At 51.3% G+C, this 12478-nt stretch overlaps 3 protein-coding genes across 5 annotated transcripts; 1 reads left to right on the forward strand and 2 right to left on the reverse strand.

Annotated features, from left to right (window-relative positions):
• Window positions 1-16: 16 nt before the first annotated feature.
• On the reverse strand, window positions 17-6774 carry LOC6550717 (histone deacetylase 6). 3 transcript variants are annotated; one of them, XM_001978063.3, is made up of 9 exons: window positions 6431-6774; window positions 5109-5390; window positions 4898-5028; window positions 4654-4837; window positions 3797-4068; window positions 2323-3730; window positions 1630-2262; window positions 1424-1511; window positions 17-740 (listed from the first exon to the last, which is right to left on the reverse strand). In XM_001978063.3, the coding sequence occupies exons 1-9, from the start codon at window positions 6431-6433 to the stop codon at window positions 349-351; spliced, it is 3393 nt and encodes a 1130-aa protein (XP_001978099.3). In that variant the 5' UTR covers window positions 6434-6774; the 3' UTR covers window positions 17-348. The 3 variants fall into 3 exon arrangements, with proteins under 3 accessions (XP_001978099.3, XP_026838114.1, XP_026838115.1); XM_026982313.1 differs by lacking the exon at window positions 6431-6774 and adding an exon at window positions 6047-6306; XM_026982314.1 differs by lacking the exon at window positions 1424-1511 and having other exon boundaries at window positions 1669-2262.
• A 548-nt stretch (window positions 6775-7322) lies between these two features.
• Window positions 7323-9686, forward strand: LOC6550718. Its single transcript, XM_001978064.3, has 2 exons — window positions 7323-8980; window positions 9037-9686. The coding sequence occupies exons 1-2, from the start codon at window positions 7582-7584 to the stop codon at window positions 9486-9488; spliced, it is 1851 nt and encodes a 616-aa protein (XP_001978100.1). The 5' UTR covers window positions 7323-7581; the 3' UTR covers window positions 9489-9686.
• LOC6550719 (dystrotelin) lies at window positions 9556-12209 on the reverse strand. The gene is made up of 6 exons (XM_001978065.3): window positions 11846-12209; window positions 11570-11786; window positions 10648-11505; window positions 10469-10586; window positions 10250-10403; window positions 9556-10187 (listed from the first exon to the last, which is right to left on the reverse strand). The coding sequence occupies exons 1-6, from the start codon at window positions 12072-12074 to the stop codon at window positions 9826-9828; spliced, it is 1938 nt and encodes a 645-aa protein (XP_001978101.1). The 5' UTR covers window positions 12075-12209; the 3' UTR covers window positions 9556-9825.
• Window positions 12210-12478: the final 269 nt, after the last annotated feature.

Below are 12478 nucleotides of genomic sequence, written 5' to 3' on the forward strand. Positions count from 1 at the left end.
ACTTTGTATTCTAAAATAGAAACACTAACGCTTTATTAGATCATTAGTTGATAACTTTAACAATTTGTATTTGTATAAATGGTATGGAGCCAGGTGCCAGGATCACCAGTGGCTGACCGGCTAGCTGCTCCAGCACTTTTCAGGTCAATTGGGACGCAGGATGCAGTTTGCGGGCTGGAGGATTGGATGGGGTGTTCAGTGAGCCAGGAAGTAGTGCAATAGGTTAAGGTAAATGCGCTCCAGCAGCGGCCAGACGTGCTCGGCCAGGAACTGGATCAGGTGTCTGAGTGGCGGACATAGCGCGCACATGTAGTCCGTGAGGGCGTCCAGCACGCGGATGGCCAAGGGTCAGTTGTGGCGCTCCAGGCGCAGGCAGATGCTGCTCCCGGCGACGGCATCATCCTGATCCGCGTCCTCGTCTCGCCCATTGGGTCCCACCGCATAGCAGCCATCCTCGCGCCACGCACAGCCATGTGTCCAGGCCATCGGCTCCTGGAACTTGTGCACGTGCAGCGCATTCAGGTAGGCATACAGGCGGGGATGGTCCACGTACGCCGAGCACGCGTAACACCACACGGACAGGTCGGCCGTGCTCATTGCCAGCGGATGCTGCGCCTCCACCGAGTGCTGCTCCATGTGGGCGTTCATATAGCGACCACAGGCCACCAGACGGCAGCCCAGGCACACCCAGTTCTCCCCCGTCGATCCGCAAACGCTGCACGCCGCTCCGCTGTCTAGTGCTGTTTTGGATGGGAAATCGTCGAGAATATGTGTTAGTTTCTGGATTGGACAGTGGGCATCTCAAGAAGCAGTTTTCATGCCGGCGATATATCAAATGTTTTTAAAGAACATAAACATAAGTAAGTAAGTATTATTTAATAAATAAGGGGACTTTCGGGTGAAAACCGGGTTTCTAAGCAGCAGATCCACAAAATGCAGCATTCAAAGCGAAGATGCTCGTTCATTGCAAAGAAGGTCATGCAAAAGCACGAATTTCGATCGATCCAAAAACACAGCACAAAATAATTCACAAAAAATCATAAAACAAGTATAAATAATTTAGAAAAAAAGCCAATTTCCAATTTCAAGCACAAACAGCGAAGAAAACGAAGAACATTTAGGGAAAGAAGTGTCCTTAAAATAGGCCAAAATAATAGCACTTGCTGTGAATGAAACCCTATAAATGTAACTATTTTCCTAGTGGTATTTTGCCTCAATACAAATATTAGATAAACTTTGGCAGTGTAAATCGTTCTAATTGTAATGAGGGATTGTAGAAGTGGAAAACTGTCTAGGGATACGCGTCGAAAAGTGAATCTTTCTTCTAGATAACTTTTGCACACATAGCGAACCACAGGCAAGTGCTATTATTTTGGTTGAAAGGAGACACGGATGGAATGTGCTCCGGACTGGATTGGCTTACATTGGGGCGCCTCCTCCGGGCGCAGGAGCCTCAAGTGCGGACACGTCTTGAGCGGATACACGGCGAACATCTCACTCTGCTCGAGGGCCTGATACGCGAAGGGGGATACGCATGGGATGGCATGGATTGGGGTTGGAGAAGGAGAAAGGCACGAAAATATGCGATTAGTGGCGAGCTGAGGGATTAATGCAGTGCTGTCCTCGTACCTCCTTGTTCTCCGCCAAGTAATCGGTAAGCGTTTTTACCTTGACTTTGGGCTTGCTCCCGCTTGGCCGCTCATCGCCGCAGTCGGGCTGATCACCGGCGGGTCCGCCCGCCGCTCCCGGAGCATCGTCACTTGAGATATTCAAGTGTCGCAAGGAGGCGGTAAGAAAATCCTCGTTGTTGTTCTCGCCCACGACGGGATAGCTCGGCAGCCGCCGTCCGACAAACTCCAGCGAGCGCCAGTGGTTGCGCTGCACCTGCAGGCACTGCTGCAGCGATTCCACACAGCTCTGGTAGGCCACCGTGGCCGGCTTCTGCAGCGCAGCGGCTCCCAGCTGGGGCGTCGGCACGTAATCACCCAGCAGCGTCTTGGTGCACATCGTCATCGCGTACGAAATGGAGTTCACGTTGTATCCGCCCTCCAGGCAGACGATTATCCGACCGCTGGCCAAGGCGGACAGCCAGTGGGTGAGCATGCCGTAACCCTCGGGCGTCACCTTGCATCCGCCCAAGGGATCGCCGATGGCAGCATCAAATCCGGCGGATACCAGCACCAGCTGGGGATTGAACTCGTACGCAATGGGCATGACCAGCTGCTGGAAGGCCAGCGCATACTCCAGGTCACCCATGCCCTTCTGCAAAATGAATCGAATGAGTTGGAACGGAGGCGCAATGCAGTGTCAATACAAACCCACCTTGTTCCAGGGTATGTTCACATTGAAGCCCCTGCCGGCTCCCTTGCCCACCACATCGAAGTTGCCATCGGGTCCCTTGGGGAAGAAGGCGCCGTGCTCGTAGCGATGCAAGCTCATGTAGAGCACCTTGGGATTGGACTCGAAGATGTGCTGCGTCCCATTGCCGTGATGGACGTCCCAGTCCACGATCAGTACCCGTTCCAGACCGAAATCCCGAATGGCATACTGCGCCGCAATGGCCACATTGTTGAAGATGCAGAACCCGTGCGGCTGATCCTGCTCGGCATGATGGCCCGGCGGTCGGACGTTGCAGATGCCGCTGCGGGATTCGCCACGCAGCACACTGTCCACCGCCTGCAGCACGGATCCGGCGGCCAGGGTGGCGCAATCGAAGGTGCGCGGATGCAGGTACACCGAGTTGTAGATCGCAGCAGCGCCATGCAGATCCTCCGGCTCGCGGCCCAGCAATCGACGCACTGTATTCACATGGGCACGTGTGTGGGCCAGACACACCTCGTCCGTGGTGGCCGCTCTGGCGGACAGTTGCTTCATCCGCGGCAGCAGAGCGTACTCGCCGTGCATCTTGTGGATTTGCTGGATGCGCGTCGGCTGCTCCGGATGCCCCGTATCGTTCAGATTGCAGTGCAGCAGCATCTGAGCATCGTAGGCATAGCACACCCTCACCGATGGCACCGATAGCTTGGTCTCCGTGCGCAGCACCTGCAGCCGAGCCGCATTCCTGGCCACCTGTTCCGCTGGCAACGGAATGGCCGTATCGCGCGTTGGATAACGATCCATCGGCGGTGGTCCGCCAATCCATTGGCGCAGCACCTTGTGCAGATCCTGTCCCTTATCCCGGTCCTGCAACTCCTCGCAATCGTAGGTCTGCTGGAGCTGCAGACACCGCCAGTGCGGTCGGTGCACGGCAATGCAGCTGAGCAGGGCCTGGGCGAGTTCCGCACGCGGCAGAGGTACTGGCTCCACCAGCGGCGGGCAGGGATCACCCAATAGGGAGCGCAGGGTCAGGGCCGCTCCCTCGGCCAGCGAGTCCAGGCAATAGCCGCCCTCCAGTACGACGGCCACCCGGGCATCGGCCAGTCGCAGCAGCGGATTCAGCAGATGCGGATAGCAGGCCGGTGTTACCTCCATCTCGCCTTCCGGACAGCCCAGCGCCGCATCATAACCAGCCGACACGATGATCAGCTCCGGCTGGAACTCCAGAGCCACCGGCAGCAGCAGCTGCTGGAAAATGGCTAGGTAATCGCCATTGGTCATTCCCAACGCATTCAGCGGCACATTGAAGTTGTATCCCGTGCCCGCTCCAGCTCCAATCGCATGGTAGTCCGACTCTTGCAGATGCGGCCAGAAGCTGCCGTGCTCGAAGCGATGGATGGAGAAGTAAACCACTCTGAAAACACACAAAAGTGCATCCACTTGATGTACGAGAATATCTAACGCAAATTTGCAACCTTACCTGGGATCGTTGTAGAAGAACCGCTGGGTTCCCTGCCCATGATGCACGTCGTAGTCGATGATCAGGATGCGCTGCAGCTTGTGCACATCGAGGGCGTGCTGGGCGGCCAGAGCCACGTTGTTGAAGAAGCAATAGCCATTGTACTCGGCCTTCATAGCATGGTGACCCGGTGGCCGGATTATGGCCATGCCATTCTGCGCCTTCCCGGCGACCAGGTGGTCCACCAACTCGATGGTGGAGCCACTCGCCAGCAAGGAGAGCTCGAATGTGGACTGCGAGGAGGAAATCGGATAAGGTTATCAGTGCTCTATATGTACGAAACAAACTCGGAGCTAGTAAAACACCGGGAATCTAATCTAGAACGGAATGGTATGAGTACGAGCTCAATCAAACGAGTTTACAGTGCGCGTCAGATTGCAAGAGGATTTAGCTAATGAGATATAAAATTATACCCACTTTGGGTCGTAAATGAAAATATTTAACTCGAACAATACCTAACAAAGTAAATAAATACTGTTGCATGCAACTCTACCAATATAATGATACAAAAATCACAATTCCTCTTAGAATATATTGGCGTAACAATCGGGAAATAAATGAATTTCAATTTAAGAGCTAAAGTCATTAGCATAATTTATGCAAATCTCTCATCCATTTACATTCATGCACCGCACTGTACCTGTGCAATGGTCCGCATCTAATCTAATCTACTCCAATTTGCATTTATCAAGCCGGAAAATTAAAAACAACGCAATCTTCGCAAGCAATCAAGTGCAAATACAATAAAATAAGCTAATTCGGTGCCAGGCACTTGGATGCACTGTTCCCATAGGACCCCATGAGGAGCGATTGCTCACCGGATGAATGTAAATTGAGTCGTAGCGGGAGCTCAGCTCCTCCATGCGCTCGTCGTCGCGAATCCCGGAGGTCTCCTTCAGCCGCTCGAAGTGCTCCTCCGTGTGCAGGCGCAGAATCTCATCCTTGGTGGCCGATCTCGAGGGCAACTCCAGGCAGCGCTCCGGCAGATTTAGTTCGCGGCAGCTGGAAAAGATCGGGGAACACAGATCAGCAAAATTCCTTCTATATTCTGCAAATACTCACCGTTCCAGGACGCGTGTGAAGCGCTCAGGACACTCGTAGTGCTCCTTGTCCCACAGGCAGCAGTGGTGGCTCATGGACTCATCGTAGATCAGGGCCGTGGGTTTCCGCACCAGACCCTTGCAATTGACAGCCTTTTGGTCGGAGATGATTAAAGATCACTTAGTTAGGATCGCGCGAGGATAGCGAATGGGGGATAGCAGATAGCACTCACATTTTGGAATATATCCGTGACGCACTCATGCGATCCAGAGCCCTGGTTCTTGAGCATGTTGTTCCGCGCTCGACGTTTCGCCTCTAAGAGCGCTGCGTTCGGTTTGTTCGTCTTTCGCGGATCGGCGGCATTAAATCCGCCGCTGCCGCCGCCGGAAGAGCCAGCGCTTATCACTCCCGCCGCCGTCGCCGCCACTGCCGTGCCCGCCTTCGATTTACTAGCCATTGCCCGCGTCTGAATCTTCGCCTGCTGTGCGCTACGTCGCGTGACTATGGGCGGGCTCTGGGAAAACGAATTTGAATAGTTAGTAACCAGTTGGTGTCCAGTACCAGAGCAGTTCCTAGATGGATCATTATTGCTGCTCCCAGAGGCGAATTTAAATGCCCACTCGAGTGAGACAAGTGCTCAGGCATCCAGCGCCCTAACGCTTCCCAGATAGCTAATATATACTATATAAAATGGTATGAAAGATTCGACGAATAGTACTACGTAAAAAATATAAACAAACCCTTTTCAATGGAAGATTTTTGGTCTCTAGATTGCAACTAATTTTGGTACAGCCTTCACCAAATAACGTGCACTGGTTGTTTTCGCAAAAGTGCTATTTTATCTAATCAAAATATGTAACCACAATTTGTAAAATAAAATATTGCCGTAAAGGACAATTATGACAACAATAGCAAAGATTACTATTACTTTTTTGTTCATTAAGCTTGCATTTTTTCGGCTCCATGCTTGGAAAATATTTTTAGAATTTCGAAAACAGTAGTTTGTTTGCAGCTGCTGTACATTTAATCAATTTTTTGGAAGAGTTTGAGTTATACAGGTTACATTATGTGCTAGAATATTACAAATCTCAATTTCACTTGTGGAATTAGTACAGTGCAGTTTATAAATTTTAAAGATTGATTAAAATATACATATATATTTTTGTTTACCTTAAAGGCGGCAACACTATGGAGTTTTCACTGTATTTTGAATAACTACACACAATATTCTAAAAGCCTCTTATAAAGATTTCTCTTGGCTTTAGCTTTACTTTGGCACATATAAGCAACCTCGAAGGACTGCGAAGGTTTATATTCTGAGTGTTCTTCACGCGGAGGCTTCACTGCGCTTCCAATGGGCAAGCCGCCAACTGTTTACCACGAAGTTCGGACTGGAACTGCTGCCTTGGAGGAGCTCGAAACCTGGCCAAGAGCAAGCCAAGCTTGCACTGTGTGTGCGTGCGTGTGTGGAGTGTGGGTGTTGTTGCTCGGTTGCCACTGCCGCTTTTGGCCAAAACAACTCGAAAAAGGCGGCAATAATCCGCCCGTACTCACCATGTTTGTGGGAAAACGGGAACTTCGCGAACGTGAAGTGGGAGTTCGAGTTGGTGAGCAAAACCAACCAAGCCAAATCCGTATCCGAATCCAAATCCGAGTACAAATGCGAATATCCGGCACTGGAAGTGGAGCAACTGGAGCGACTGGCAGAGCGCGGGAGCGGGACGGAGTGATTCACAGCTGCTTGTTGTTGTTGTTCTCGCTCGTTAATACCGCATTTACTGTATTTAATGGTTGCTCCTCTTCCGCTCCTCGACTCCCGTTACTTATCGATTCCTTGCACCGCACTTTTCTCTTATAAATTAGTCGCCTTTTCTCTGTGTACTATAAATTATGCCTACTTTATTTGTGTCTCGCTCTAACTGCCGTTCCGAATGTTTGCGTGTGTTTGGGCTTCAATTGCTCTGCATTTGTGTTGTTGTCGTTTATCGTTGTTTTTGTTGTTTCTTACGTGTGTTCGTTGGTTGCGAACAACCAATACTTAAAGCACTGAACAAAAAAGCAAAAATTAAGCTCTTGCAGGCAGTTTTCTTTTGATTTTCGGTAAGGTTGCAGTTGCATTCGTGATTTTAGCGCAGCCGAAGATGCAGCAACAGTAAGAGATACATAGACACTGCAGCGCGCACACACACAAGCACACGCGGGAAATCAGAACATGAACCAGAAATCGCACACAAGCACAGAAGCACAAGAACGAGTGTGTGGGGAGCGGGGCGGAGCGAAAGAGACGGTGAGCGCGAGAGACAGAGTGACAGAGACGGGAAATGACGGCGCGCGGGCGGAGCGGATGCAATGTTTGTGTGGCGTCTTCTTCTTGCCACTTACAATGCTCAGCTGTTCCACCGATTGACACAACTTGTTGAATAATCGGCGGTAGTCGACGGCCAACGCTATCAGCTTATCGATATATGTCAGCTTACTGTAAAAAATGATTGGATTATTAGGGAATGTGTAGAACACAGCCTACTTACGTTATAGTCAGATTGCGTTTATACGTTCTTCACGATTATAATATGAATATTATTTTTTCAAATTAAAACTGCCTAATATCGCCTATTCCATCGATAACAACTGCCAAATTGGAAGCCTATCGATTCGAAGGACTTTCGATTCAAGGGCGCCATACTCATCTTGTGGATTCCGCATCCATGCTGCCGTTTGTCCAGGAGAATGTGCCGGAAATGCTGCTCCAGCCGGACAGGTTGGCCTTCTGCGCCAATCTTCACGTGGGACGGCCGCGGGATGACCCCACCACTTTGGTTCTGGCGAGGAACCTTAAGTTCTACGAATTCCGGCGCAAGGATCTCGTGCACTACATTGATTTGAAGGGCACAAAACTTCAGCAAATAGCCAGCCAACTGGAAGGCTACGACGGACCGGTGTGTCCCTTTCTGCCCAAGCACGAATCCACCGACGGGAAGTTGGACTGGAGCATGCTGGATCCGCCGGAGGATTTGCCCCTGAAATTCGGCAAGTTTGTGTGGCAGCGGGAGGGAATCTACCTGCTGATTCAGTGCTGGAAGCACCTCATCGTCCTTCAGAGGCCCAAGGACCACGGGGCCAACTTTGAACTGATGGCCGATCACAAAGATGTGGTAGAGTACCAGATGGTCGAAGGTACCATTCCCTACCAGGCCGTCGTTGAGCTGGAGTTCGGTAATGGCAAGCGGCAGCGTTGCGATTTCCAGGAGGATTTCTTGGACGAGGAGCCAAGCACCTCCAAAAATGCCGGCTTGCCCGCGCAGGATTTCGAGAGCCTGCTGCAGGAGGTTCACCGCGCCCAAGCCGAGCTCGACAGCCAGCGAATGCAAAACCAGAGGGACTTCACCCACGCCCAGGACCTTCTGTACTTCGGCTCGCCGGGGCAGCGTTCGCTGCTCCTTGAGGAGAAGCAGCCGCTCCGACGACTCGGTGATGTATGGACTCGGATCTGCGGCGATTATTTCGTTTGTGGCACTCTGCTCGTCAACATAACTGGCACCAATCGCCTCACCATAGTCAAGGAGCTTTATCCGATTGTGGTCATAGAACCACACACCGACTTTGACGTGGAGCACCGCCTGTACGAGCTGCCACTGCAGGCAGATGGCAAGCCACCCGAGGACTACGACCAACTGGCGCAGTTCTGGGCCTGCCAGGACCAGCATAGCAGGCGACTCAAATGGCGACCGGTGGAGAAGGAAAGACTACTACCGCCAGAACGATCAGCCGCGATGGTGGTGCGCCTGCGTCTGGTCGATCTCCTCGAGGCGGAGAAACTCATAATGATGGCGACGTACGAGATTGGCGAGGATGCCTCCCCTAGGCAAATCCATCTCATTACTTTCGATGTGAAGAAGCTGCTCAATAAATCAGAGTCGTTGGCACCTACTTTTTCCACCGCCACGATGCACCAAGACTTTTTGGCCGTGATTATGACGCACACGGCACGTTGCTCCCTGAAATTGGAATTCCAGTCGGCTCAGGATTGCACGACATTTGAGCAGCTTCTGGTCTCCAAGCTGCAGTTTGAGTTGATACAAGCCCAAGAGGCAGAAAAGGAACCGAGTGAGTAGTTATTTCAAGAGCTCTTGTAATCCCCTTTAACTCGTATTCCATTACAGCTTCCGACTTGCTGGACGACAGTGATCCTGGCTCACCCTTTCAGTCTTCCACCAGCGCCGCCGATCCTGTCCAGCGTATTTTCTACAATCGCCAGCGGCAGTCACAGTGGTGTGACACCTTGCTCCTTCGTGATGATCCCGGAAAGCATTGGCATGTGTACGCCAAAACGGACGATCGGTTGCGCCTGCTCCTGCATCGTCTAACGAGCGATCTCCTCCAGCTGCACTGCAATCTCAATGTGCTAGAGGTCGCTGAGCACATCCTGTCGCCTCCCGACTTGGAGATGGAGTTGCTAAACAGTCTGTACGAGGAGATGGACGCCTGGAAGGTTTTGAGTGAGCCGGCCACCAGTGTGGAGCAGCGCCGGGAGCAGCTGACGAATCTACACAAGGCGCAAATGACCAGCGATGTGTTGGCTTCTATGATAGTTACCGATGATGATCCACAATAGGGCGGGTTGACTTTTTATCATGTCTTCAGGGAAGTTTACGCTTTGGGGAATCTACAAAATGCAGATTTTTGATATGCATGCTTTGTTCACAATGTGTTTTATGCATTGTTTATTTTTATAAAAAAAATAATTATTGTATTGCATTCTCGTCAGAGTTGTAAGTCTACAAATTAAAGCATTTATGCGAATGTTAAAGCACATGTGAATAGGAAAAAGGGTATGATAAATGCATGACTGGTGTCATTGGGTCTGGATTACTTAAAGACATTTACAACTTAAAGCTAGGTGGACTTGGTCGGGCTGGAATCGATATGTGGGCATTGTGGCATTCTGGTCCTCACGTGCTGATGCGCCGCTGCTGCTCCTCGCTCTTGATGATGCTATCGAGGACGTTCTCCAGATTTTGAGTGGCCGCAGACAGCTCCGCATTGTCGCTGTACGAGTCCTCGACGATCTCCTTGACCTTGTGCAGCAGCAGCTTGAAGTTCACCATCTCGGTGTCGCGGCCATCTCCGCCGTTTGCCGGATGCTGTTCCAGCAGAGCACCCAGTGGCATGGGCAGCGGCAGAGGAGCCGGCAGGGATCCAGGTCCTGGCTGAACACTCGAGCGACGCTGGTCGAACCACAAACTTATGTCGTTGAGGGAGTAATCCGATTTGTTTGCCTCCAGGTAGCTGCGATTTAAGTCGGCTCCATTTACTACGAGAAACAAATAACTTAAAACTGCCGTCTCATGACTCAGTTGTGGTTTTCCTTCTTACTGGAGTGCGTGAGATTGGCTCCCACGGGCGCATACATGTCGAACATCAGCCTCTGAGGCGTGCTGGAGCTAAGAAATGTGGAGCTGACTAGAGGCGCAGCCGAAGGACCCACTTGAGGAGCTGGCGCAGGTGGTGCAGCTGCCGCAGAGGAATGCTGCAAGTAAGTATGTAGTTAGCTCAGAAATTAAAGCCATTGGGCTCAATGTGTAGCAAACTCACTGAGAGCTGTCTCATATCATCGATGATCTGCAGCAGGAAACACTGATGGGCGCTTAGAAACTGCGATATTTCGGAACTAGATGCTGTGGCCACTGTTTGCAGCTGGGTTTCCAGTTTCCTGAAATGCAACAAAACCTTTAGGATTGGCCAGAAAGGGTGGCGAAAACGAAAAAACCCACGCATTTTGCAAAAGCAATCGATCGATGATGGACTGCAGTTTGCTGGACGCCTCGCTGGCTAGCCCCGTCAGGGAGCACAGTTCCTGCTGCTGTTGCTGGAGGATTACTGTGCGGTCCTTCTCCTGGCACTGACTGCGCACACTGCGCGTCTCCGCGGGAATGGGTGTGGCGGCAGACTGACCCAAGGCGGGCCCACTCTCCTGGGCATTGCAGAAACCGCGACGATCCTCTTCCTGTGTCTTGCGAGGCAACACCAGCCAGCCGCACAGCTTGGCCAGGTGGCGAGTCCAACGCAACGGCGGCTGATCCTCCGCGAACACCTCGCACATCCGATGTCCTGGCTCGTGGCGACCACCAGCGAAGCCCACCGCAAAGCAGGGTAGGCACAACGATATATCGCTACACACCTGACACCGGAAACGTATGCCCACAATGTGCTCTTTGCGACAGCCGGCACAAGAATTGCCGTGTATCAAATGCTGCGTGTCCTCGATGCGTTTCACCAGTGCCAGCAGATTGCCATAGATCAGAAACCGCGTCTGGACACCCGCTCCCGTCCAGAGTTTGTGGAACTGCGGCTCAGTCAACCCGCCAACGCCATGCGGACAGCGGGCAAAGCACTGCTCCATTGCCAGCGGAAGATTGTGGGCGCCATAGGCCTTGGCCTCGCCCAAATAGCTGAGTAACTTGCTCAGCGTGGCCAGGAGCTGTTCGAATGCATACCTGGAGATGATCAGCGACTTGGGATCGGCCAGCAGACCAAAGATGTCGCCCACCAGGTGATCGCTGCTATATAGCTTGCACAGCAGTATGAAGGTGATCCTGATCTCTAGCAGGGATATGGAGTGTCTGCGCTGCCTGAGAAAGCCAATATCAAAGCGAATATCAGACATATGCTTTAGATAGAAGCAACTTAACCTACGGATCGTAGACATTCCAGAAGAAGTTGGCCAGCAGCCCGGTTACCCTGTCCAGTTGATAGTCCGCATCCTGGTTGAAGTGGCCCAGCTTTTCGCAGGCAAAGTAAACATCGTGGAGCAGGGAGGTCAATTGGAATGGAGGAACCATCAGCTCCAGGCCGCCACTCAAGTTATGGCGATCCAAAATGGCCAAAACCAGCTTGTACGGAATTTTTCCAGCTGCAATTTGAAGGTTATTCCTGTGGACTCCTATTAATGGACTCCCTGTGACAACTCACTGTGAAATATCTTTTGCATGGCCACGAATTTACTGGCGCACCGGTACACCGTGTACTTGTAATCCCCATAATCCCGCTGCAAATCATCCATGATGGTGGCTAGCTCTTTGTCCACCTGTTGCTTTTGTCCTTGGCCCCTTTGGGATCCCTTTTCCCGGGCAACGGACGCCATGGCCTCGGCGCTGTTTCGCAGTTTGGTGAGCTGCACGGGCACCGTTGATCTCAGCATTTTGGCAGCCGGTTATAGTCCTATACTTTCCTCGATTTTCGAAATAATTTCAGTCTCTTTTAAACGCGTCGTTCCTCGCGATCTCTTCCTCTTCCGTTAGCGCAAAAGTCAAATTTAAGTGGCGCGAGGTGGCAACTCCACTCGGGCTATCGATATCACTTCGCCAAACCGTTAGCGGTTTAAATGTGATTCAAGGCTATAATCTCAGTAATTGATTTATTTATACGGCATCATGATCATATAAATCATGCATTCGTTTTCAGCATATGTGGGTATAAAAGATCCATTTGAGAACTGGCTAACTTGTGGTTGCCATAGTATTTACCCAATTTCGAAAGCGAAACGAATTTATTGAAAAACTTTCTTTTGAATACAAATATTCACCCAAATACATTAAAATAGAA

Source organism: Drosophila erecta, unplaced genomic scaffold, assembly GCF_003286155.1.
Source record: "Drosophila erecta strain 14021-0224.00,06,07 unplaced genomic scaffold, DereRS2 tig00000126-arrow-pilon, whole genome shotgun sequence".
In the NCBI taxonomy this organism is placed as follows: Eukaryota; Metazoa; Arthropoda; class Insecta; order Diptera; family Drosophilidae; genus Drosophila; species Drosophila erecta.

Bases quoted from the DNA above. Each gene is read 5' to 3' on its own strand.
- LOC6550718 (XM_001978064.3), top strand. From the start codon at position 7,582: ATGCTGCCGTTTGTCCAGGAGAATGTGCCGGAAATGCTGCTCCAGCCG. The intron at 8,981-9,036 runs GTGAGTAGTTAT...ATTCCATTACAG, and splicing joins AGAGGCAGAAAAGGAACCGA to CTTCCGACTTGCTGGACGAC.
- LOC6550717 (XM_001978063.3), bottom strand. The intron at 3,731-3,796 runs GTAAGGTTGCAA...GTGTGTTTTCAG, and splicing joins TTCTTCTACAACGATCCCAG to AGTGGTTTACTTCTCCATCC. The intron at 1,512-1,629 runs GTACGAGGACAG...TTCGCGTATCAG, and splicing joins ACTTGGCGGAGAACAAGGAG to GCCCTCGAGCAGAGTGAGAT.
- LOC6550719 (XM_001978065.3), bottom strand. From the start codon at position 12,074: ATGCTGAGATCAACGGTGCCCGTGCAGCTCACCAAACTGCGAAACAGC. The intron at 11,787-11,845 runs GTGAGTTGTCAC...TTCAAATTGCAG, and splicing joins CATGCAAAAGATATTTCACA to CTGGAAAAATTCCGTACAAG. The intron at 11,506-11,569 runs GTAGGTTAAGTT...TGGCTTTCTCAG, and splicing joins TTCTGGAATGTCTACGATCC to GCAGCGCAGACACTCCATAT.